This window comes from Lynx canadensis, chromosome E2, assembly GCF_007474595.2.
Source record: "Lynx canadensis isolate LIC74 chromosome E2, mLynCan4.pri.v2, whole genome shotgun sequence".
NCBI classification, from domain to species: Eukaryota; Metazoa; Chordata; class Mammalia; order Carnivora; family Felidae; genus Lynx; species Lynx canadensis.
This window is the reverse complement of record NC_044317.1, coordinates 28,758,090-28,782,677: the sequence shown is the minus strand read 5'-3', so window position 1 is coordinate 28,782,677 and position 24,588 is coordinate 28,758,090. Positions and strand designations below refer to the sequence as shown.

Sequence of the window (24,588 nt, the reverse complement as noted above, 5' to 3'; positions counted from 1 at the left end):
GTCAGTATTGTTAGGAGTCAAGGCTATGGAAAAGTTTCAGAGCCCACTTGGGACCACCTACTCTGATGTTAGGACCGAGTCACGTTAGAAAAGTCAACATTAAGCACTGGTTTCCCCATCAATAGAGAGAAAGAGTTGGGTTAGGTGATACTTTGAAGTCCTTTCTGTTTTTGACTCTATGAGATATCTCCAGAAGCTGTCACAGGGCCTATGGACTAATTCACACTAAGATGTGAATGACTACCTTTCTAGGCAGACACTAATAAACAGAGGTGTTTGCTGCTGCCTTTCATTCACCCTACAGATTTAGTGCAGGGGTCAGCAAACATTTTCTGCAAAAGTCTCTGTCACAACTATTGAACTGCTATTATAGCATAACAGTAGCTTTATTGATGAAACATCTGGGGGGCTGGATTTGGCCTGCAGTTTATAGTCTGCTTGGGTCTGGTGGAAAGAACAAAAGGTTTCTTTAGCAAACTGGACCTGGGTTTGAATCCCATCTCTACTACTTCCTGCCGTGGAATCCTGGAGAAAGTTAAATAAGATATGTGAGGCTTTCTTGTACCTGAAGGGCAGGAATAAGTGTGCATAAGAGAGCTATGCCGGGAGGATCAGACAAGACAGTGTGCACTTAGGAGTGACATCCCGGGAGCCGCAGTGGCTGGATCCAAACCCTGGTCCCATCACTCAATAGGGCAAAAACTAGAGTGAGTCCCCTTAGCCTCCTCTGCTTCGGTTTGTGATTTCTGCCTGAGTGGCCACTTGGTGGGGCCGTGGGGAGGACTAGACGTTAGTATTATGTTCAGGATCGTGTCTGCTCCATAGCTTGTGTTCAGGGCAGATCAGCTCCATGATGAGCGTCTATCTCCTCCCCCTCCCCCACCTCTGCCCATTTCAAAGGCAGCCCAGTTACTGTTGGGTTTTCCTGCAGCCAAAACAGGGTCTCTGTTCCTTTGTCCCCTCCTTCAGATGCTGCCTCTGAGGTTTGAACTGGGTCTGGGTAGCCAAACCCAAGTCTTTCTCCCTGGGCCCCGGTGCATGTGACCCCCCCCCCCGGGCAGGAAGTTCAAGCTTCGGGAAATGCCAGCGTCCAACAGCCAGCCTTCTGCAGGACCCGCCTGCCCCACAAGCCCTCTGCTGTCAGCCTCCATTAGACTGATAGCACGGGAGAGGCTCCCCGAGCCGGGCATCAGCTCGGGCAGCCTTGACCTCAACTCCAGCCCAGAGGAGGAGCAGACAGAGGTGTGGTGACCAGAGACTCCTGGAAGAGCTGGCAACTGACTTCTGGCGTCCTGCTTCTCAGCTCCTGGCTCTGTCCGCCTCAGGCCTGGGAGGGGCTGAGCTGGGCCAGACCAGCAGGGCATGGAGGTAAGGGGGTGGGCTGCAGGAAATCAAGGAAGACCATCTCTGTCCCCTGAGAAGGCCCAAGCAAAGTCCATTGCCTGGACATACCCAGGGGCCACAAATGGATCGTTTCTGTAGCCAAGAATGACCCCACACACCCTGCAGCTTCGGGCCCCAGTCCAGAGTACCAGCTGAGAATGGGCAGACTCAGAATCAGAAGAGGAGAGGCCTGACACACGCCCAGCCCCTGGCCACAGGAAGCCTGGTGCAGACTTGGAGGCCATGGTCAGCCCAACACTGGGGCACCTACCTGCCGTCCACCCGAGCATATTCCCAGGTCCGTGCTAAACTTCTTTTCTTGCGTCACAGCCCCCCAGGCTCCCGGGTAGTTGCCATTAAGCCCTGATCCGCCATCTGCAGTCACATGACAGTAATGACACCCTATCAGGAGAGAAGAGTGGGTAGTGGGTGGTATCTGAGGCATGCTCACAGGTAAGGAAGGGCAAGGCAACTCCGACATTTCAAATGAGCCGCAGAGTCAGATCAGGGAGCATCACAGCGAAGATTAGAATTGTTAATTAGTTACATTTAGAGCGGCCCCACTGACGTTATGGAATTAGAAGGGAAACAGGGCACAAGGAGTCCCTGGGTTTGTTAAAGAGAGAATGGAGCCCTCCTGGTCTCACAGCCATGGATCCCCTGAGGTGCTGTGACCTTAGGAACATCAGCACCTTGGACAAGGCCAATGCACTGAGTTGACATTTAATTAGCCAAACATTGGCTTATCCAGTGCCAGTTACTGTTCCAGGTGCTTTGCAAATTTCATCTCATTGAATTCTCCCGATGAGGCCAGGAGGTAGTATGATTATCTCCATTTGCAAGTGGGGGAAACTGAGACACAAAGAGATGAAATAACTTACCAGTTGGTGAAACTGGGGTTTGAACTCCAGTGCCAGTTACTGTTCCAGGTGCTTTGCAAATTTCATCTCATTGAATTCTCCCGATGAGGCCAGGAGGTAGTATGATTATCTCCATTTGCAAGTGGGGGAAACTGAGACACAAAGAGATGAAATAACTTACCAGTTGGTGAAACTGGGGTTTGAACCCAGGGAGTCTTGTGTTTGTTTGTTTTTTTTTTTTTTAATGTTTATTTATTTTGAGGGACAGAGCACAAGGAGGGGCGGGGACAGAGACAGAGGGAGACACAGAATCCTAAGGAGGCTCCAGGCTCTGAGCTGTCAGCACAGAGCCCGATGTGGGGCTCAAACCCACAAACCGTGAGATCATGACCTGAGCTGAAGTCAGACGCTTACCTGACTGAGCCACTCAGGCACCCTGGGAGTCTTGTGTTCTTAATCACCCCGGTATGCCATTGTCTCTGGGCCCTGGCCATACAGGCATAACATGATTCAGCCGGTAGGGGCATGGTCCTCAACGAGTTCCAACACCCTCTTCATTACAAACAATCTGTAATCTGTACACACATATGTAATTTATATACACACATTATATATGTATATATACACACAAACATATTTAAATATGTATGCATTTAAGTGCCTCCAATGTGCTAGGAAGCAAAAGACTTGCCCAAGGTCACTACAGTAAGAGAGTTCATCTTGAACAGACAGTTCCTGGCTCCCGGAGAAAATACCTATGCTTTCTCTGAACACACCCTAATCCCATGCTGTCTGGTTCTTTATGTCGGATACAGGTTCCACTTGGGTTCCCTATCCTTATCCTCTATATGTTAGGATGACAATATAACAGGAATCTACATATGGCCCTTAACAAATGAGATTTTTCTCATGCTCTTGTGACAGATAGGCAATGGGTCAGGGAGAGACATGTTCTTCAGCAGGAAGAAGAGAAGTGTCTGCTCTCGGAGAAGAACTTTAGTGAGGGTCTCTGCCCAGACATGCCCAGTAGCCTGGGATGACTGTGGAGACACTTAAGAAAAGTCGTCAAGGATGTGGACTATTTGTAGCTTTCTGTTTCACCATCCACATCCATAGCATGTGGTTCTCATGCTCATGGGTGGCGGGGGAGGGGGGCAGGCAAATTCACCTGCAGACATCTTGCCCACCTTTCAGGCAGGAGGAGGGGAAATAAAGAGAAGGGGCAAAAGGCAGAGACCAGCTGTGTCTGTGATTCTTTACTCAGAAGGGTGGGTCTCCTAGAACCCTACCTGGATGTCTGCCTGTATCTCATGGGCCAGATCCATGCATCACGGCAATTTCTAGCTATCAGGGTGTCTGGAATTTGTAACTGGGTACATTGCTGCTTTGGACAAAATCAGGGTTCTCTCAGGAAGAAGACACGAAGGATATTGGGAAAACACTGGTCATTGCCTCCTTTCCCGTGGCTTCTTCACCCCTGGAATCCATCATCTGCTGAGAAGTGTGGGGGCCCTTGTGGAAAGCACCAGGGTCTGAGTGGCCGTAGATAAGGGCTTCTCTGTCCCATGGGCTGAAATCAATTACTCTCTTGGACTCAGGGCTCAGGTCTTGCAGGGCGAGGACAGGCAGACCTGGGGCTGGCTGAGCAGGTGGGGATGTGTGTCTGCTGACAGAAGGTTTCTGCCATCCCAGGTTCCCGCTTACCTTCTCTGGCTTGACCACACCTTAGCAACAGAGGAAGCGGATTAAAATAGAATATGGGCGCTGTGGCCGCCAGATGGCACCAATGCACATTCCTCCTGCAGAGCAGAGGCTGAGAGAAGCCAGGAGGATGGGGGTCTTTGTTCTCTAGACCCCCCTCAGAGCCCATCCAAACCTTCCACACTTCCCTGAACCAGGGGAGCAGAGAGTAGTTTTTGTCTGGATGAAAAGATCCATTTGGTTTTGTATTGTTATCTCTCGGGTGGATTTATTTACTCTTTCATTCACTTATTCACTGATGAAAACCCTACCTGGTCCTAGTGCATACCAGGGAGGAACTGGACTATAGAAAGAAGGAATAACCCTGTCACTGAGAAACTCTCAGTCTGATAGAGGAGGCAGATGGTGTGCTGATCAGGAAACGTATATTAAGCACCTACTGCGTGCTTATTTGTAGCCCGCTGGCGTCTCCCCAGTGCCTTCAAAGTAAACCCAGACTATCCTTATTTCATTCCCCCTCTCTGTTCTGGTCACCCTACACTAGCTGCAGATGTGTACCCAAGGACACCCTGTCCCCCTGGGCCTCATCCCTGAGCCTTTCCCCATCTGTCTGAAACTGGCCAACTCTTACCTGTCCCTCATGGTATCGCCCCTAAAAAGCCTTTCCTAACCCACCCCTCTCACCAAACTTACCACAATTTGTTGAAATGAATTTTCAGGGGGCCAGCAACTTTGGGGACAGAAGACAGCAACCACTGATATTTATCTCTCCAGTGTCGAGACGAGTATCTGGCACATGGTGGGCCCTCAGTAGATGGTGGGGTTTACAGAGATGAGGGGGACAAGGCCATCTCAAAACCTGGCAGAGAAATCATGCACAGAACCCCACCTGGGGAGATCATAGAGTGCCCTGCAACAGGTGATACTTGAGCTGAGTCAGGAGGAAAATTCCAGGTCATGAGAATAGCAAAAGTGACAGCACAGATGCACGCAGGACTACAGGGGACACAAGGATCTGAAGAAATTTGCAGTGGAAATTTCCAAATAGAAGGGCTGCAGAGGCAAGTAAGATCTAGAAGATGAGGGCCTTCCCAACTTGCAATAGGGAGATGGAACTTTTTTCCAGAGGGCAATGAGGAGTCATTAATAAGTTTTCGATAGGAGTGGAGCAGATGTCCATACTTGGGTGTCACATAGTGTATCAGGAAGTGACTGCTGTGGAACAAACCGGCCCAAAGCTTAAAACAACAGCCGTGTATTCGGCCGAGGGGTCTGTGGACCACCCAGGAAGGTCCGCGGATCTGGCCGGCCTCAGCTGATCCTGACTGGGAGGCTGGAGGCCGACTGGTCTTGGATAGCCTCTCCTGGGATGCCTCCCCTCTGTGTGCTGCCTCATTCCTGGCAGGCTGGCCTGGGCTCGTTCACACGGCAGTCATGCGGGTTCAAGACAGTGTGCGAACACGTGCAAGACCTCTTGAGGCACAGCATCACTTCTGCCATATTTTATTGTCAAAGCCAGTGAAGAGGCCAACCCAGACTCTTTATGAGTGGAGCTGCAAAATCAGACGGCAAAGGATGTGCATAGCAAGGGAAAACCAGGGTGGCCGTTCAGATGGATCACCCTGGCGCTATAGCACAGAGAAAAAAAGGCAGGGAGGCTAGTTAGGACTTTCATCAGCCCGGATGAGAGGCAAAGGACAGACGCTTTGCAGAGAAGTGCTGTGCGAGCGGAGTTTTCCGAGCACTTCTGAGGTGCCCGGAACTGGATTCGTTCTGTTGGAGGCTGGGGAGACCACCAGGGCCAGGAAACATTTCATCTCAGTTTGAAGTAGGAATAAGACTTGAGGAGCTCCTACCCAAGCTGCCCCTGCGTGGTTAGGACTCTGGAGGCGCCAAGAGACCAATCTGAATGCTGCCCCTGACCTGTCAGCTCAGGCGTAGTCACCGCGGTGGGGACAGAGTTGGGAGTCTCAGCCCCCTTACAGTCCTGGATCCCTCCAGGAAGCAAGTGTGGCTATCTGGACACTTCCCACTAGAGGGCAGCAAAGAACCACCAGTCAAATGGGTGCCTTTGGCCGAATCCGATGAACTGGAGAGGTCAGGACAAGCCCAGAATAGGAGTTTTGAAGTGTCCTGCTTACAAAGGAAGGATTGCTTCACACTTACCGGCTCCAGCTCTAGAGCCAGCCTGCTAAGGGCCACATTCCAGCTGCGTCACCAGGATGGGCTTCATAGGTGCGAGACCCGTGCATTCACTCAGGACTCTAGGCTCATGGTGGCTTTAAAATTCTGCAGTCGCCATCTTGAAATTCTTAACAATTTTTAAATAAATAGTTATTTTTATTGTTAATAAAATTGCACAGCAAATTATGTACGTGGTCTTGTCTGTCGCTTACTAGTTGAGTTTTCTGGGGCCTTGTGTTAACTTCCATGGGGTTGATAGCAAGCATTCACCTCAAAGGGTGTCTGTGAAGATTATCTGAATTAATATAAAAAGTACTTTATTATGAAGGCACATAATAAATATCCAATAACTTCTAGTTACTGTTATTATTATAGGATTCAAAGGTATAATCATCGGATACCTGAAGGCTGATGCCCACCTTCACCTTGTAAAGTTCCATCTGACCACCATCTCTCTCTCTCTCTCTCTCTCTATATATATATATATATATAATTTATTTATTTATTTATTTTGCAATCTTCAAGAACCTGGGAACTCTCCTTTATTCGCTGGCTTATGCATTCAACCATCCATCCATGCACATATTCAGCACACACACTGTACAGGGCCCAGGAGACATAGAGACTCCTAAAAAGAGTCCTGCCTTGAAGAACTCATGGACCAGGTCAGTGGTTCTCAACTCTAGCCGCACACCAGCTAAACATAGGGAGTTAAAAAAAAAAAATCCTGCTGTCCAGGACCCTCCCCCGGACAAAGGAATTAGAATCAGGATGGGGCCTGGGCAATGGCATTTTTTAAAAAGTTGTTCAGGTGATTCTAATGGGCAGCCAGCACAGATATGCTAACGATAAATCCTGAAGTGATCCCGGCTATAGGAGGGGTTCAGACAAGTTGCTGGATGAGATGACCTCAGGGAAGGGCCTGGGAGGATGCTGTGTACATTGGAGAAAAACTGCGGATCTCTGGAAGGGTCAGTAAGGGCCACATGACGGTGCCACAGGGTCACCACGACACCTCCTTTCTCCACCACTGCAGGTACATATGTAGACTGGTAGCTCCACATGGACAAGAGAGACATTACATTCTGGCCACCCCACATCCTGTTGCTGGAAGTTGTTGAGGGCCCAGAGACATGGGGCGGATGCACAATTATCCTTGGCAGCTCCTGGGGCCAAGCCATCCCCACCGGAGGCACCTTCCAGACAATCATGCCCATCCTATTCATCTTCTCTCCCTGAGCCCAAGACACAGACACTGACGTGGTCTCCGAGAGAACATTTATTCCCTAAATTGGCCACAATTCCTCTTCCCCGGCCTCTGCCCTCCCCCACCAGACATATTCCCAGCCTCCTCCAATAAGATCCCTCTTTGGCTCATAAACACCTTCATAGACTACCCCAGTCTGGGCTCCCCCAGGGCCCATGGCCAGGCAGGCCACCCATTCACAGCTCAACGTGCTCTTTGTGGGGTGGCTTTTTTGCTGCCCCCTGGGCCAGGAGCTCGGTCCAGAAAGCCACTTCCTTGTCTTTCAGCTTCTGGGCCGGCTGAGTGGTGGCTCCAATCTGCAGATACCCTTCCTTCTGGTCATATGCCGGCCAAGAGGGCAGTCCTTCCCCATTGGGGTTCCTAGGAACAGAATCAAATGAGAATTGCCCAAAGTGACTGTGGGGACCCAGCAACACTTTGAGATTTGCAGGACTTCTTGGTTTCATTTCCCCCAGGAGGCTCCTTCACCTCCAGAGGCAGGGAGCTCACCGAATCCTAGGCAGCCTGTCCACTTTTAGAGAACTCTCGCGGCTCCTTGTCAGGGTTACAGGGCTGGGAACTACCTTTCCCAGTAAACACCCCCGCCTGTCCCAACCCTGCTCCATCTCTGTCACCAGCCTCACCCACTCCGAGCAAAATTGGCCCAAAATTTCATCATCGTCTTGCTGAGTCTGACCTCCTCTTCTGAAGCACCTCCTGTGGGGAAGAAGAAAAAAAGCCTTTGCTACTCAAAGTGTGGTTTATGGCCAGCAGCACGGGACAGCTTGTTAGAAACTCAGAATTTGAGCCCTTGCTCCAGACCGACTGTGTCAAAATCTGCATTTCCAGAAGATCTGGGTAATTTGTGTGCACTCTAAGCTTGGGCGTTGCTGATGAGGGACTCGGGGGTGGCTGCAGTCTCCTCAGTGCCTAGACAGCCACGCCTCTCCGCACCTATCAAGGTCTCCAGGGCTACACCCAGAATGTTCATTACAGAGACCCCACCTTGGGATTGCTCCTGTCTGGGCCTTTGCTCACTCTCCTTCACCCACCCACGTTCTCATAAAACCTGAAATATCATTGATGTGCAGTGGCCCTAATGAGTCAGCCAAGCAGGAAATGCCCAGAGGCACTGCTGTGTTGGCCACAAACAGCCTGAGGTGGGTCACACGCAAGTCATCTGTAACTGGTGATAGTGAAGGCATTGGAGATATTTGTGAAAGGTCTTCTTTAAAGTATTATATTATCTAGGTGCCTGGGGAGCTCAGTCGGTTAAGCGTCCAACTGTGGCTCAGGTCATGATCTCTCAGCTTGTCTGTGCTGACAGCTCAGAGCCTGGAGCCTGCTTCGAATTCTGTGTCTCCCTCTCTGTCTGCCCCTCCCTCACTCACTTGCGCTCTCTCTCTCTCTCTCTCTCTGAAAAATAAACATTAAAAAATAATAAAGTATTATATATATTATTAAATATATTAAGTTGAGAAAGTTAGGAATTTTAGGTGGGTAGATGGTTGGACAGACAGACACACACGTGCACATTAGCCCCGCTTCAAGGTCAACACCAATTCTAACCTTACCCTCACTCACAGTGGGAAGTGAGTGGTGACATTCTAGTGCTTGAGCAGGGCCCTGCATGGTGAGGGCTAGAGCAGGGCCCTCTAGCGCTTGAGCAGGTGACCTGCCATGTGGCTTATTGATACCCAGGCCTGAATTCTTAGAGTATGAACGGGGGCACTTGGATATACCTTCTCCACCAGATGTGTCAGGGTAGGAGAAAGGTTGGAAATTTTCATAGTTCAGCCCTGCTCCGATGTATTTGGGTAAGTAAGGTCAAGAGAGAAGGGGGAACTTGACCCATGGCCACCAAACTGAGACTTAAACCCATATCTTCTAACTCCAAATTTGTCATCACCGAAGGGCCATCACCTTTTAAAAATGGTGCCCCGAAGACTGAGAACAGCTCATCGCCATGGTCCCCTATCAACGTCTTGGGTTTCATGTCTGATGAGAAGCTTGGATGATACTGGAACTCATACATGTACGTGGGGGCTCCGGCATCTGTAAAGACATGGATTCATGCACAGTTCATTTCCCCAGATGCACACCTGGATGGCACCAAGGGGGCCCTGAACACTCCGGGAATTGGTGGCACACCTGGGTCCTAGGTACACAACAGCAGCAACATTAATAGCTGCCCATCGTGAGAGCCAACTGTGTACTAGACATTGTGTGGCCCTACAGAAAACCCTTGGTTACCAGCACAACACAGAAACAAAGCTTTGGGAAAGCTCTGCGATTTGCTTAAAGATGCACAGTTGGAGGAGGTGATATTGGCGGTGATAAACTGGTGATAAACCGGTGATCAACTGGCTTTACGTCAGATATTTGTTGAATGAGTCAATGAATGAAGATTGAATGAATGAAATGTTGAAATTGAGTAAATCCATTCAAAATAGTATCATTATAGGGGCCTTGGGCCAATTACACACAGATCCTGTTGCCTATTGATGGGTTCACACGCAAGAACATCTCCATACACACTGTTTACGCTACTGTATTTCATTGAAAAATGGGCTCGTTTTGATTCCTTTGGAGACTATCTGCAGCCCAACAGGTGCCTTTTATTCTACCCAGTTTGGAGAGTTTCCAGTGTGCTTGTCAGCTAATTCCTAGGGAAGAGGGAAGCAAATCCTAGTTGCTGGCTTGACAGCTCAGATATTTATACAAACATGGGGGAAGGGCATAATCTGTCTCTTGTATCTGGGGAAGCCGAAAACTCAGCATTTTCTGTTGCTCCATCACCTCGTCACCTCATATCTTGCTTCCTGCTGGGCCTGGGGTGGTGACAGAAGAGAGAAAGAGGGCTCTGAGGGAGGACAACGGTGCCTTTCTCTTGCTTTCCCAACCCCCACTCTCAGCACCCCTCTCCAAGCCCCCAGAAGGTGTCGATTTTCCCTCAGATAGCTTTATCCAGAGCTGTCCACTCTGCCTGCCCCTTCAGGGCTAAGCTGGGGGCCACCAGTCTAGGGTGGTACATGGAACTGGCACTTTGCATGGACCCCAATGCCCACGGCAGAATGGCTGATGGGGAAGGGTTGGGTCCCTAGTCTGGCTGGAGGAGAAATGATACAGCTTTTTTCCCCTTTGGGTGCCGTAACAAACTTGGAAAGTGCAGAAAAAAGGCAAATGACCAAAAAGATCACTTATAATCCTAGCACCACTTGAAGACACCTCTGTTAATATTTTAGCATGTATCTTTCTATGCATATACAAATGGGATGATAGTGTATATGTCATTTTGTAATATACTAAAATCATTTCTCCATATCATTAAATATTTGTCCCCAAATGATTTAACGTTATATGCCATACCCACATGAGGAGGTAGAATAATTTATTGGAATGCCTCCCCGACCCCCCAACAGTGCACCCTTGATTTAGCCAGAGGTGCTGTCTGGAAGAAGCAACCCTTCTGTGGTTTTTAAATCCACATGTTAAACAGCTGCTTCAAGGTCAAGCAGAACTCACTGAGGGAAGGGGGTGTAACGTCCCTCCACCACTCGGGAGTTTTAGAAAGGAGCTCTTTGCCACAGAGGGAAGACCTTCTGTGAATGAGAGAACTCCTTTGGGGCAGCCAGCATGCGGCACAAAAGAGAATTCTCTCTCTCTCTCTCTCTCTCTCTCTCTCTCTTTTAACTTTCTGCCTAAAACCAAGAGGAGGTATAAAATTCCTACAAGCACAACACATGTTTTCAAAGGAAGGTAGGGCACAGATTAGGATAATAGGACAATAGCAGAAGAAGAATAGGAGAAGCAGAAAGGACAGACTTTGTAATCTAAGTTTGCCATTAAAGCATGGGGATGGCCCCCCCCCTTTTTTTTTTAAAGAAGAGCTTGTGAAATTGGCAGCATTGTCTTTATTTTTTAATCTGAGTTTTGCAAGTGAGAGAATTAAGAAATCCCAGGCATGCACTGGAAGGCAATTTCACACCATGTATCAAGAACTTTAAAATGGTCTGACGGCCCCACTTGGGAACTTCACTTCTAATAACCAATCCTAAGAAAATTATTAGAGACTTGGTTAAAGTCTGACTTTAAATGCTGAGCATAATATATCTTGCATCGAAATATAAGCAGCCAGACTAAATATCCAATGGGACAGGGATACTAAAGTAAATTTTGATGCATCATTCCATGAAATAGTGGTTGTTTTTGAACACAAAATAGTGTTCTATGAACAAAAATATGACATACGATATCAAATTAATTTCTAAATTATATGTAAGACATGGAAAGATTATTCAAAGAAGATATATCAAAAATGTATAGCAGGGGAGCCTAGGTGGCTCAGTCAGTTGGGTGTCCAACGTTGGCTCAGGTCACGATCATGATGTCTGTGAGTTCGAGCCCTGTGTCAGGCTCTGTGCTGGTAGCTCAGAGCCTGGAGCCTGCTTCAGATTCTGTGTCTCCCTCTCTCTGCCCCTCCCTGCTCTGCTCTGTCTCTCTCTGTCTCAAAATTAAAATAAATGTTAAAAAAAAATTTAAAAGAGAACGTATAGCAGATGTTTCTAGGTGGAGGAATTTAGAGTAATATCTAATTTCCTTCTTCATGTGTTTCCATATCTTAAAAATTTTCCACACGTGTAGGATATTAATTTTATATTCAGAAAACTTTCTGTTTACCAAAAAGAGATCGAGACAAATACAAAATGAAAGAATAACAATGACAAAAATCTGTGTGGTCCTGGCAAGAAGACCCCGAATTCAAAGTCATAGGATACCAGATAAAAAACACAAGTCCAGTATAGCTGGGACCAGCAGACGAAGCAGAAGAAGATGCCACAAGCCAGGCATGTATCCAGAGGCAAGACCAAGGTTATGAAAGAGCAAATTTGACCCCAGGTGGCCCCTGGCTGAAGCGTTTCATCAGGACCCCCGGGAGGAAGAGACAGTAACTGGCTCCTGCACATCACTATACCGAGGGCTTGGGGACAGGGTAGGTCAGCTCTAGCTGCTTTTTTTTTTTTTTTTTAATTTTTTTTTTCAACGTTTATTTTTGGGACAGAGAGAGAGAGACAGAGCACGAACGGGGGAGGGGCAGAGAGAGAGGGAGACACAGAACCGGAAACAGGCTCCAGGCTCCGAGCCATCAGCCCAGAGCCCGACGCGGGGCTCGAACTCACGGACCGCGAGATCGTGACCTGAGCTGAAGTCGGACGCTTAACCGACTGCGCCACCCAGGCGCCCCTAGCTGCTTTTTTATCATGCACAGAAAGTCCTGAATTTTAAAACCCCTCCGGCATGGTTAGATAGAGAACCATTTCCTGGCTTGCAGACTAGGTGAAGGAAGGGTCCTGTGAGGACCTCGTAAAGACGCCCAGAAGCGATGCATCCTTTCTAGATGAGCTTATCCAACCCTGGATCCACCTCACAGCCTTGGATCAGTGCAGGAAGGTCCTGTGGTAGAGTCGGCACACATCGGGACGGACAGAAGCCAGCTGTGTGCATGGACACTCTCTAGAACACCTGCCCCCACACCTCCCACCGCTCGTTTCTTTTGTTTTATTTTGGTTTATTTTTGGTTTTGTTGTTGTTGTTGTTGTTGTTGTTTTGGGTTTGTTTGTTTTTTGTTTTTTTTTTCTTTTTTGCTTTGTTTGTTTTTTGGTCCCAGACAAGCCTCCTGATTATATGCTTGGCTTCAGTCTATCCCCAGCTCTACCAGTTAACCAGTTTGCAGCTAGCTCTGACCTTGGAAACCTGTCAAGGCATATCTTCTAAGACCTGCCCTCTGGCCCCACAGACCACTGTAACTTCAGGGGAGGGGTCCCTGTGGCAGGTGCTGCTGGTGCCTCACCACATATCCAACTTCTGGACGTGCCAGCCTGACTTCCACCTCCGGCGTCCCTTTGGCCACCAAGAGACCACACTGCCCGTATGTGAGGCAGGTGAGAGCTCCAGGGAATTACCAGCCCCTTGGGAACAGCCTTCAACTCATGGCTCATGAGAGTGAAAGAATAAATACCTCTGCCTCTTGCCACTCACACGGAATAGCCCTGAGACGTGACTGGAGACACGACAGCTCCAGGTGTCCAGGGAAGTCTGATTGGTTTCCTTCTCCTTTCGGGGCCATGTCTCCATTCTTCTGCTGGTGTTTTCTGGGGTCACCTCCCAAATAAGCTACTTGCATTCAGATTCTTTTCTCAGAGTTGGCTTCTGGCAGAACCAAAGTTACACAGTGTTCCACCCCCGGCCATATGGAATTGGCCTTGGAGGCTTGACCATTGGTGGTTTCCACATATCTGTCTATGCTGAGAAGTGAGTAGGACCGACAGTGAAGCTGGTGGGTTCAGCGTTCCTCTCCTGCCCAACCTGTGGGACTCACCTCTGTGGTAACGGGCCACAGTCACAGATGGGACACCAAATATCACATCTCCAAGTGCTTCCAAGAACAGGTCTTTCTTTTTGACAGGGTCATCTGTCCCTTCTAAATACTTCTCAGCGGCCAGTGGAATCAATTCCTCAGGGATGCCCTGAAATGGAGCACAAGTAAAAGTGGCCCTGGCCCCCACCCCAGTGAATGACATAGAGAATGGCTTGCATTAGTGATAAATCTCTCCAGCACTACCCTGCGTGGTGAGGTGGGAAAAGCAGAAAAGTGGGGGCAGAACCCTCCAGCCCCAGTCTGCATTCTGCCATTGAATTGTTCAGCTATTTGAGGCAAGCCTCTGCCCCTCCTTGGGTCTCAGCCAGTTCCCATGGTTCCCCAGACTCTTACAATAAGCGGGTAAGACTTCCACAGGAGTGACATGGCTGTCTTCTGGTCCAGCTTGCCTTCAGAGAGTGGGTAACCCATCAGCTGTTAAAACAAGTGACACAAGTGTGAATCATCAAGAATTAGCACGAAGAACCACACTTACCAACCAACCAAAGGTCACTTTGTCATGACTTGACAGACATGGGTTCTTGATGAGTTGGGTAAAATCAATGAGACAAACAAGCTTATTATATCCAAGCAGGTGCAAAAGGATAAAGTAAATGTGAAGAGAAGCTGTCCCAGGGCCTTGCACTGTGTGTGTGTGTGTGTGTGTGTGTGTGTATCAATCATAGGCAAGAATCCCCACCCTGGACATGGAGACACACAGGAGAGATTTATGCCTGGCTAGTGTTGAAGTAGAGGGCTCTGAGACAAAGAACACCGACCTCACAAATACCCCCACTGTCTCAGATGACCAAGGAAGCATCAAATCCTGCCATTATGGCTTTGGTCCATCAGTGACCTCTGAAATTTCTGTGCTCCATCCAAACTTCTGCACTGTAGAACTTGACCAAACTCTAGCTTGACTGCCAGAGCTTAAGATCTTGTCCCTAAGATTATCCCAGTTCCCCTTAACGAGCTCCCGGACACCAGGGGAATGTATTATTTATTCTGGCCCAAACCTGGTGATAGGTTGATAGGTCCCTGAACCCCCTTTAGAGCAGCTACTTTAGAAAGCTCGCAATTACAATTCTTTCTCTGCCCTTTGAGATGTAAATCTACCACCCAAAACTGTTTCTTCCAGGACCTTAGGGCCACCTTTTGAAATGCAGACATTCAGCCCCTAAGTCTCCTTTCTCCCTCTCAGTCCCTGTGACTCTGGTGGGCACCCTGCTGCAGCCTGCACACCACTGCCTCTGGACAAAGAGACAGAAATTTGTTTCTGGAAAAACAGCACTTAACAAATCGAGGTGGCCTAGTCCCGTGGACAGACTCCCCCGCCCTCCGTGCCCCTGTCACACCCCCACAGCGTCTTTCCTTGGCACATTCAGGCCTTTAACCAGGCTCCAGCCTTTTGTTGCAGGGACCTGAGTTCAGCTCACACTGGTCTCTCCTCCCTGCTGCGGGGGTAGAACTAAATAAGACTGTCCTCACCGCTTTACCTGGCATTGGCTGTGTTTATTTCTGACAGAGGGAGAGCACTTCTGACTTTTCGAACTTTCACACCAGAGGGAGAAAGCTCCTCTGACTCCCCCAGTTAGATGACCAAGAAAGAGCAGGTGCAGGATTTATGGAGGGGCAGGGAGAGCACCAGCCCAGGTGGACGGGCCGCAGGGGCTCAGGCCTCACTCCTTAACTGGGAGTCCGTCCCTCTCCCAGTCTCGGTCTGCCCATCTGCCCAGTGATTATCCTTACAGACTCTCCCGGCACCCACGTTGTGGGATTCTTAGATTGGAAGACAGAGTGCTTGGGGAGAGGGGTCCCCAGGTGGCAGTGGGGCCATCCTGGAGAAGTTTCCCCACGGAAATGTCAATGCCCCCCTCATGGAAAGCGTCATGAAGGGGACAGCTGCCCTGGATTCAGAGGGGGGCCTCGAGAAGGAGGAGCCTCTGTGAGCAGAGATGGGAGGGGTGATGTGATGGGTGGGGGAGGGGAGCCTAAGGGGACCCCACATTCTCACCTTTGGAAGAAGCCAACCAAACTCATGCTTGTTGATTCCGATGATATAGGGAACAAAGTTGAATTTCTTTTCTGCCAGAATCTCTTCAGGCATCTTTGGTAACAGTACTCCGTCCACCACGATGGGCAGGAAGGGATGGCTCTGGGAAGGAGGGCATCATGGTGTCTGGGCTTCTGCTGTCAAGGCCACACGCATATCCCCCTCTCCACCTGTCAGAGCAGGGGGCCAGCACCCCACACCTGCACGGCCACAGGCGGTGGCCACAGAACCCAGGCTCTTCCAAACAGGGCCAAGTGCATGTGACCCCAGAGGCAGAACTAGCAGTGGGAAGTCTGAGGGGGGCAAAACTCACTCAAACTGAAATACATGTATACATATCTCTACATATTTCCATACATTTATGTACATATAAGCATACATTAAATTTATTAAATATAAATATATTAAATATATAAATATAAATATGCAAATATATTTTAGTATTAAAATCTATAAACATATACATTTTATATAACTTTATATAAATACATAAAATATATACGTATATATATATATATATACACACACACACACATATATATATACCGCACGTATATGTAAAAATTTATATCTCTCAATTTGCAGTTTACATTTGCCTATGTGGGTCTCTAGAGTCAATTCTGTTATCCGTGGCTGTTCGGTTCTCTAAAGGCACCGTGGGCTCTGAACTGGCAAATGCGGGGCCACTGCTCATGGGGAAATACGACGTCAGATTCCTGCAACTATCTGGTCACATTTTCATCAACTCCGTTTTCCGTGTACTTAAAGACACCTTGATGAAATATGCATTGTTTACAAATAACTAATTATATGTAGTATTTATTTATAATAAAACACCAGCTGAGGCCTCACCATCTTCCTGGGCCCTCGGGAACATGCCTGGAACTTCCTCGCCTTCAGCCTCACGGCAGGGTTGTTATGCTTTCGTATCCGTGGTCATCTCACAAAACCACGAATGTGCCCGATTTCCCACAGCTGTCATCACACACTAGATGGTATTTTAGTGCTTTCCCAAGCCGCCTCACAGACAGATCGGCAAGTTGCCCCTTCCTGTTCCTGGATGGGCTGCCTTATTGATCCCTTGCGGCTGAACTCACAGCCCACAGCACAGTCAGCCGCCCTGGAAGTAGCTGATCTAACTAACACACGAAGGCGCATCACAGCCTAGAACAAGCCCTCCCTCGGGAGCATGGGACAGTGCCTGAGGGGCCACTTGCCACAGTGAAACCATCAACAGAAAGCACAAAAATGCGGAAAACGTGGCACTGAGTAGACAGTGGAAAGGACATGTGTTAAGAGTATGAGACATGAGACAGAAGCCAGAGGCTTTGCTGCATCTCGAACGGGAGCCTACACATGGTCTCTCAGCCTTCTCGCCACTCCATGTCCATGAATGACAGTAAAAAGTGTCAGGAGTATCAGGGCGCCTGGGTGGCTCCCTTGGTTAAGCGTCCAACTTTGGCTCGGGTCATGATCTCACAGTTCATGGGTTCAAGCCCTACATCGGGCTCTGTGCTGACAGCTCAGAGCCTGGAGCCTGCTTCAGATTCTGTGTCTCCCTCTCTCTCTGCCCCTCCCCTGTCCATGCTCTGTCTCTCTCTCAAAAATAAATAAACGTTAAAAAAAGCAGTGTCAGGAGTATCAGTTTTGGGGTCACACATTAATTTTACAGAGTAGATGAATTCACAAACACAGAATTCACAATTAATAAGAATCAATTGTACTTATCGGTCTATATTTAATTAAACACAAGCTGCTATTGATAAACAGTTCGCTTCGAGGAGGTAGTGAGCCCCCCATCACTCAAGGTGCCTAAACAGAGACCCGATTCCTTCTTAGAGAGAAAAAGCATGAATAAAATCATCAGGGATGGGCTCGCATTGTATTGAAAAAAATGTCTCCATTTGAGGTTTTACCTTTGATGAAGATCAGTTACATGGGCACAGATTCAGCAGCACCTGACCCCCGTGTCACCATCCGGGGAGCCGGCTCTGGGCGTGGTTATAACGCATATTTGGCCACAGTTGTTATTAAGAATGTGGGTTTTGGAGCCAGATTATCTGGACTTGAATCCTGGCTCTGCCACCTACTGGCTGGTAACTTGGGAAAGTTATTTCATCTGTTTGTGCTTTAGTTGTGTCATCTGTGAGACAGGTTGGAATAGGGATTAAGTGACCGAACCGGTGCAGAATGCTCGGCACAGTACCTGGTCCCGGAGGCAGCTCGATACACGTTAGAGATCACTCCTAAAACTCGCTGGCAGTGCTCCGGAGCCCTCGCCAGCTCCATGAGCCGTATTTCCAGCTCCACACGCCATGTGCCTGATCCCCCCCACCGGACGGCAGGCGGCGTTGGAGAGCCCCCTGTGGCTCCAGGAAACTGCACCTGCCCTGCAAGGGCCAATGAAGAGATGACGGGCCATTCCTGGCAGCCACAGAAGGGGCTCAGCGGGGACCGGCGCCCAAAGCCTAATCCAGAACGGGCACGGCCCGTCTGGGCCCGTCTGGGGATGTTGCGGCATACTTTTTGCACAATGCCTGGCACACAGCAGTCACATGGACGTGTCCTGAAGGGATAACTCCATGGGGGCGAGGGCGTTTGTCTTGTAAGAAGGGTCAGCCTTTTAAGAAGGAAGTGACATGCCCTGACCTGTGTTTACAAGGGTCAGTCTGCGGCACCGGGGGACGAGGGTGGGGGGAAGTAAACGTGGAAGATAATCAAAGTCCAGGAGAGGGACAGAGGGGCCATGATCTGACCGAGGTGACGTCCCACGGAGGCTGACAAGTGACACCAAGAACAACATGATCGCTTCCCAGTGGCTGCCCTGTGTGGGCCTCGGGCATTCCCAGGCTCGGGTCAAAATCCCAGGGGCATGCTTCACCACCCTCTTTCTCTTCTGCCCCATATCCTGTCCATTAGCAAATCCCACCAGCCACGACTTCAAAAATACCCAGATGCCACCCCACTGTCTCACCACCCCCTCTGCTACGGGCCCAGCCCAGGCTGCCATGACCTCTGGCCTTGACTACTGCAGCTCAGCGGCCTCCCAGATGGTCTCCCGGGGCTGCCTACCCTTCCCTACCTTCAATTTCAATGCAGCAATCAAAGAGCCCTTTTGTAAAACCCAAGGTCAACTCACTCCTCTGTTCAAATTGCTCCCAACACTTCCTCATCTCACTTGAAATCAAAATCCAATTCCTTTAAAGGGACTGTCCCCACCTCCCTTTCCTTTCTAGCTTCAAGCCTGTTCTCTCCTCTGACCCCCTCCACACCAGCCACACAGGCCTCCTGCCTCAGGACCTTTGCAGCTGCTGTTCTCTCTGCCTAGGATACTCTTCCTCCAGTTTACCTGACAGCTGCCTTCCTCTCTGCCTCCAGAACTTGGCCCAGATGTCACCTTCTTCTTGAGACTTCCCTAACTCTGCTATGCAGATTCAAACCACAGCAAACTCTATACCCATTTCTCACTTTCTTTCCCCCCATAACAAGGACCTTTTTCTGTTACTGTACTCTTCCCTCACTCCAAGGGCATTGTATCTGCTTTGCCTGTTTTGTTGCTGTTTCCCCAGCTCCTAAATCAGGTCCTTTCACACAGTAAGTGCTACTTAAATCTTTGCTGAATGAATGAATGAATCTCCCTGAATGCTCACAACACCTTTGAAGGCAGGTGCTGCTGTCCATCCCCAAGAGAGAGCAGAGAGCACAGGACTGTAAATGTTGCAGAGATAATGTCTCAGAACCTGTCAACGTGCTGGAAAGTAGGAGGGGAGGAGGAAGGAGATGGGGAGGCTGCTATGGGGTTCTGGTGTGGCTGGGAGGAAGTTGGTATATCCTCAGGACTGAGATTCTCAGCCCCTTCTGGACGCCCCCTCCAACAGTGTAGCTTGAACAGCTCATCAACCCAGCAGCCTCCTGGGAAAGGCGTGAGCTCCTCAGTAAAGGCTCCTTAAGAAACACTTCATCCAGCTAGCTCCACGACCCCATGGTGGAAGTTTCTAGTCCCAGCCCTCTCCTGAGGGGAATTTCTGGGAGCAGGAAATGGAAACAAGAAGTGGGCAGTAGGCTGGGGCCAAGGGACACAGAGTTGGTAACTGGGAGCTCTGGATTGGGAATCAGGGAAACCTGTTCCAGTTCCATGACTATTCCACCTGGCTGCATTATCCAGGCAGGTCACTGCCCCTCTCTGAGCCTCGGCAACGTAAACACGAGGAGTTACCAAGAGCCCACAGGGGAGGGTTCATTCATTCCTATTTGACTAGAGCTTAAAGGTGTCAAGAAACCTGTAATCAAGAAACCAAAAGTCCTTACCTCTCTGGGGTCTCCATATAAATCAATAGTGAAAAATTTCTGTGAAGACAAAGGCAGAGGGTGTGGGTGAGAAGGCTTCCAGGGACAAAAGCCATGAGAGGTGAGCCAAAGGTGTCAGGTTCTCCCTCCTGGTGCCACCCTGGCTGGACTGAGAGGAAGTGGGCAGGACACTGGCTCCCCTGGGCAGGGGCACAGGTGTAGGTGTGGGATGGGGGAGGGAGGCACTGGAGAAAACGTCTGTTGTTTGTGCCTGCCCTGCCCTCCATCCATTTCCCCTACTTGTTTCCCCAGGCAACACGACCCCAGTATTCTTTTGGGGGACCTCCCTCTTCCCCACTCTCACTCCATAAATCCAGGCATCTGTATGTGACCTGGGGTGCCCCATCTCCCTGACCATAGAGATTAGTTCGGGTATGGGCACAGGCCCATGTTACTCCAATAGACTTTACCCCCCAAACTTTTGCTGGAATTATTGTGAAAGTTTCTAAATGGATAGGAATGTAAGTCTAGATGCTGTTGCTATCTTTAACCTCCCCAGGGAACAAACTTGCCTGAGAGAAAAAAAAAAAGCTGAAAGATAGAGCAGGTATATTCTTAATATCATATGTGCATCTGGATCCAGCCATGCCTGAAGCCATGTATTCCTCAACTGTGGTTTAGTTTTCAGTTAGTTTCATGAAGATTTTGTTACAACACATTTCTTTTTCCACTCAAGGCATTTTGAGAGGAGTCTCCTCTTGTATAAGAAAGTCCTGACTTAAGCAAACTCCCTGAAATTCACCCCAACCCTGGCTCCTTTTTGCTGTGTATTTGCTACACTGTAGCTAACAGGTCTCACTAGAATGTAGCAAGTGACCAGTAAGGTATTCTTTATTAGGGCTGTAGCCCTACCAGTCAGTGAGTTGTATGTCTGTGTATCTGTGTGTGTGTGGGGGGGGGGGAGTGTGTGGGTGTGTTTTGGGGAGACACTCTATATCAACTCAGAAACATAACATGGGCTGTTAATTTCTCTGGGTTTTCTCAAAATCGCCAAGTCTCTCCTTATAAACTGAGTCTTCTTAAGTCAATGGAGAATTGCTGAAATAAACCTACCTCTTTCCAGGAATCGGAAATAATTGTGTTTTTATTCTTTGAATGCACTGATCACCTTATTTGAGACTGAGAAACCAAGATCCAAGCCCCAAGGCTTTGGACGTTGGAGTTAAGCCAGGAAATAAAACAAGAGTCCAGGGCCAGAGGCCTAGCCCTGGAGGGTCCGGGAATATCCTTAGAGGCTGAGGGTTCAGCTGAGAGTCCAGGGGCTTAGGATACACCTTAGCTCACATTCATACCCTTCTCCCACAGAGGGAATAGTTCCCATTGGGCTTACATGCTGTATTTTCTGCGCGTCCTTGTGATGACACTGTCATAGCCATCCATCAGTCCTCAAATGTCCCTCCTCTGTGAAGCATCCCTACTGACTATTATGAATGTTTCCTCTCTGTATACTCCCATCACCCTTAACCCATGAAGCATATGAGTGTGTTTCTCCTTGGACAGATCCTCATAAGCAAGGACTGTATCTGATTAATGTCTGCATCACCCACCCAATTACCCTTCTCCATACACCTAGGATGGATGGAGGGAGGGACGGATGGATGGACAGATAGACAGATGGATGGATGTAGATGATGGGTGGAGTTGGTCAATACAATGGCGTAAGGGTGAATCAGACGGATTGGTAGATAGATCAACAATAACTAGGTGAGGGATGGATCACTGATTTTGGATGATAAGTGGATGGTAAGTGAAGATACACGGTGGTTGGATAATGTAGAGATGACTGAAATGAACGAAAGTTAGGGATGGACTGATATTAAACTGATAAAAGAACATTGATGAATTGGACAGACTGGTGGATGAGTAGACAAATAAGATGATGAATGAATTGATGGATGGATGGTTGTTCTAGAATCACAATGGAGGCAGAGTCTCAGAAAAGCCAGAAAATTGGGCCACTACTGGGATATAATTGAGGTAGTTTCTAAATTAAGCAAGATAAATTGTGACAACCTTCCTTAAAATCTTTGTTCTTAATATCCCATCCTCAAAATTCAGAACAGTAGGGAATATGTAATGCTTCATTTCTTAAAAATACATTTGGAAACAAGAATGGGAAAGTAGTAAGTTTTGATAGAGGTGAGAGATTATGATACAATTTGTTCATTATGCTGTTTTTCAACTTTGCAAATGTTTGAGATATTTCATCATAAAAAAGAAAAAAAAGAGGGGCACCTGGGTGGCTCAGCCGGGTGAGCATCTGACTCTAGATTTTGGCTCAGGTTATGATCCCAGGGTCATGGGATCAAGCCCAAGTTGGGCTCGGCATGAGCATGGGGCCTGCTTAAGATTCTCTGTCTCTGCCTCTGCCCCTCTCCCCAGCTTGCATGCTCCCTCTCTCTCTCTGTCTCTCAAATTAAATAAAGAAAAAAAAAAAAGAAAGAAATTCCCATTCATATCCAGAGGCTGACACTGTTCCCCAGGGGAGAGACACTGTCCCAGGCAGGTTTCTAGGTCAAGGGGACTGCTGAAATAATGAAGCCTGGGTGGGGTGCTCGCGTGGCCACGAGAATGGATACACCTACCATCTTCCGCGATATCTCCAGGAGCTCCTCTTCTGTCTTCTGGCGCAGGCAGCGAACAGTGACAGCCGAGGTGGTGGTTTTACACCCAGCAAAGAAAGCAATTTGCTGCAGAGATCACAAGGAACAGCAGAATTCAAGAGCCATGTCCCTTCCCTCCATTAATAAAGAGCTGTTCTACCCTGACCTTCATTTTTAAAGACAGTGGTGGGGGAGCAGAGAATACTTGAGACCAGCAGGTGGGGGTCCTGGGTCCCGTCGTGCCAATTAGACAAGCTTTGTCCTTATTCCCCTGTCTCTGTTAAAATGGGTGTAACGATCTCCAAGCTGAGCGTCTAGAGGGAGGGAGCGCAGGGCGGGGGATCGGGGCGGCCGTGGGGGGGGGGGCTGTAAAAGCATGGAATCCAGAACCACACTGCCTGGTTTCAGATGTCTTTTCAGGAAGCCTTACACCCTACACACTAGCTTAGGTGCTTCTTTTGGATTACGTTATGACATCAGACACCTCTGTTTTATTGCTCTTATCAGCTGAGACTTTATAATCTGTGTGATTATGGAATCATTAATCTGCCTCCTCCATTACAATGCAAAATTCACGAGGCTGTTAGATGTCTGGCTATCCCCAAATTATGTGATGAATGAATGAACGAGTGAATGAATGAATTCTCCAGGAACCCACCCCAGCCATGAGGCACTTAAGGAGGAGACATCCTGCTAGTGGGTTCACCAGAACTGAGACCCTGAGAGACGAGACGTGGGGACAGTCCGCTGCCCACTGTGTGGCCTGGCAGCCCGCCTTGGCACACTTTGGGAAGAGTGCTCAGTGGACAGAGCACCATGCTGGCGGTCCAGAGCCACGTGCTCGAATCCCAGCTCTGCCCCGATCCCTCGTGGTCCCTGGCAAGCTGCTTCCACCGTCCGCCCCAGTTTGCTCAGTGGTAAAACTGGGAGGCTGGCTGCCACGTCTCCTCGCCCTTCCAGTTTCATGACTCTGGATGCCCTGGCAGGAAAGTCCCCTGAAGACTCCAGGGGAGCGGAGCAGAGGGTGTCAGGTGACCCAGTGTGACCCACCTGAGCTGCATCCTTCATGTCTTTCTTGACCAGGGCAGTAGTGAGGGCCACGCCACTCTCGGAGATGGCCCGGTGGAAGAGGTTCTTGGCCAGTGGAGATAACACCTGGCAGGAGAGTGGACAGAAAGAGAGTTTCTGCTTGTGTGGAGGGCTTTTCAAGAGCTATCCCATCCACAGCTCTACTCTGGCCCATTCCCTTGAAGACCCTGGCACTCAGTAGACACAGCAGGTCCTTGCCTGGCCTGGCCTGGTCCCAGGCCGATCCTGGGACTGGTTTCTCCAAGAGAACCTTAGCTGGAGAGAGCCAGCAGCACAGAAAGAGGGGAGAAGAGGAAGTGTTACGATCGCACTGATCATAACAATCAGAACTATCTAAACACAGTGTGGCAACTCCTGGCCACACTTTAAAGACACAGTTCCGATTCCCCATTTCCATTACTCAGGATTTATCCTAAGAAAAGTGATCATAACGTTTATAATATAATTGGGAATAACCTAAGCTTCCAAAATCATGCAGTTGAGTGAATAAACCATTTTCCGTTCTTACCGTGGAATACTATACCATGGAATACCATGGAATCTACAACAAAATGATATTAGTGGAAGAGTGTTTAATGTTCAGGGAAATGTTTCCATTATAAGATATGCTAAGGAAGAGTTTTGTTTAAAAAATCTTAGGTAGATAAATGATAGATAGATCAATCAGAGATAGATGATAGATAGATAAATAGATAGATAGATAG

General features: G+C 48.8%; 1 protein-coding gene across 3 annotated transcripts in view; it reads right to left on the bottom strand.

The window, feature by feature from the left end:
- Positions 1-7,389: 7,389 nt before the first annotated feature.
- The window catches only part of CES1 (carboxylesterase 1), a 30,776-nt gene continuing 13,577 nt past the window's right edge, over positions 7,390-24,588 (bottom strand). For 2 of the 3 annotated variants that reach the window (XM_030298951.1, XM_030298953.1), the window contains exons 6-14: positions 23,846-23,950; positions 22,778-22,882; positions 20,154-20,192; positions 15,807-15,947; positions 14,147-14,227; positions 13,754-13,901; positions 9,298-9,429; positions 8,019-8,091; positions 7,390-7,755 (exon numbers count right to left, since the gene is read on the bottom strand). In XM_030298951.1, the coding sequence (XP_030154811.1) occupies positions 7,572-7,755; positions 8,019-8,091; positions 9,298-9,429; positions 13,754-13,901; positions 14,147-14,227; positions 15,807-15,947; positions 20,154-20,192; positions 22,778-22,882; positions 23,846-23,950 (1,008 nt within the window). In that variant the 3' untranslated portion in view covers positions 7,390-7,571. The remainder of the gene's footprint in view (positions 7,756-8,018; positions 8,092-9,297; positions 9,430-13,753; positions 13,902-14,146; positions 14,228-15,806; positions 15,948-20,153; positions 20,193-22,777; positions 22,883-23,845; positions 23,951-24,588) is intronic. The other variant, XM_030298954.1, reaches the window with a different exon arrangement.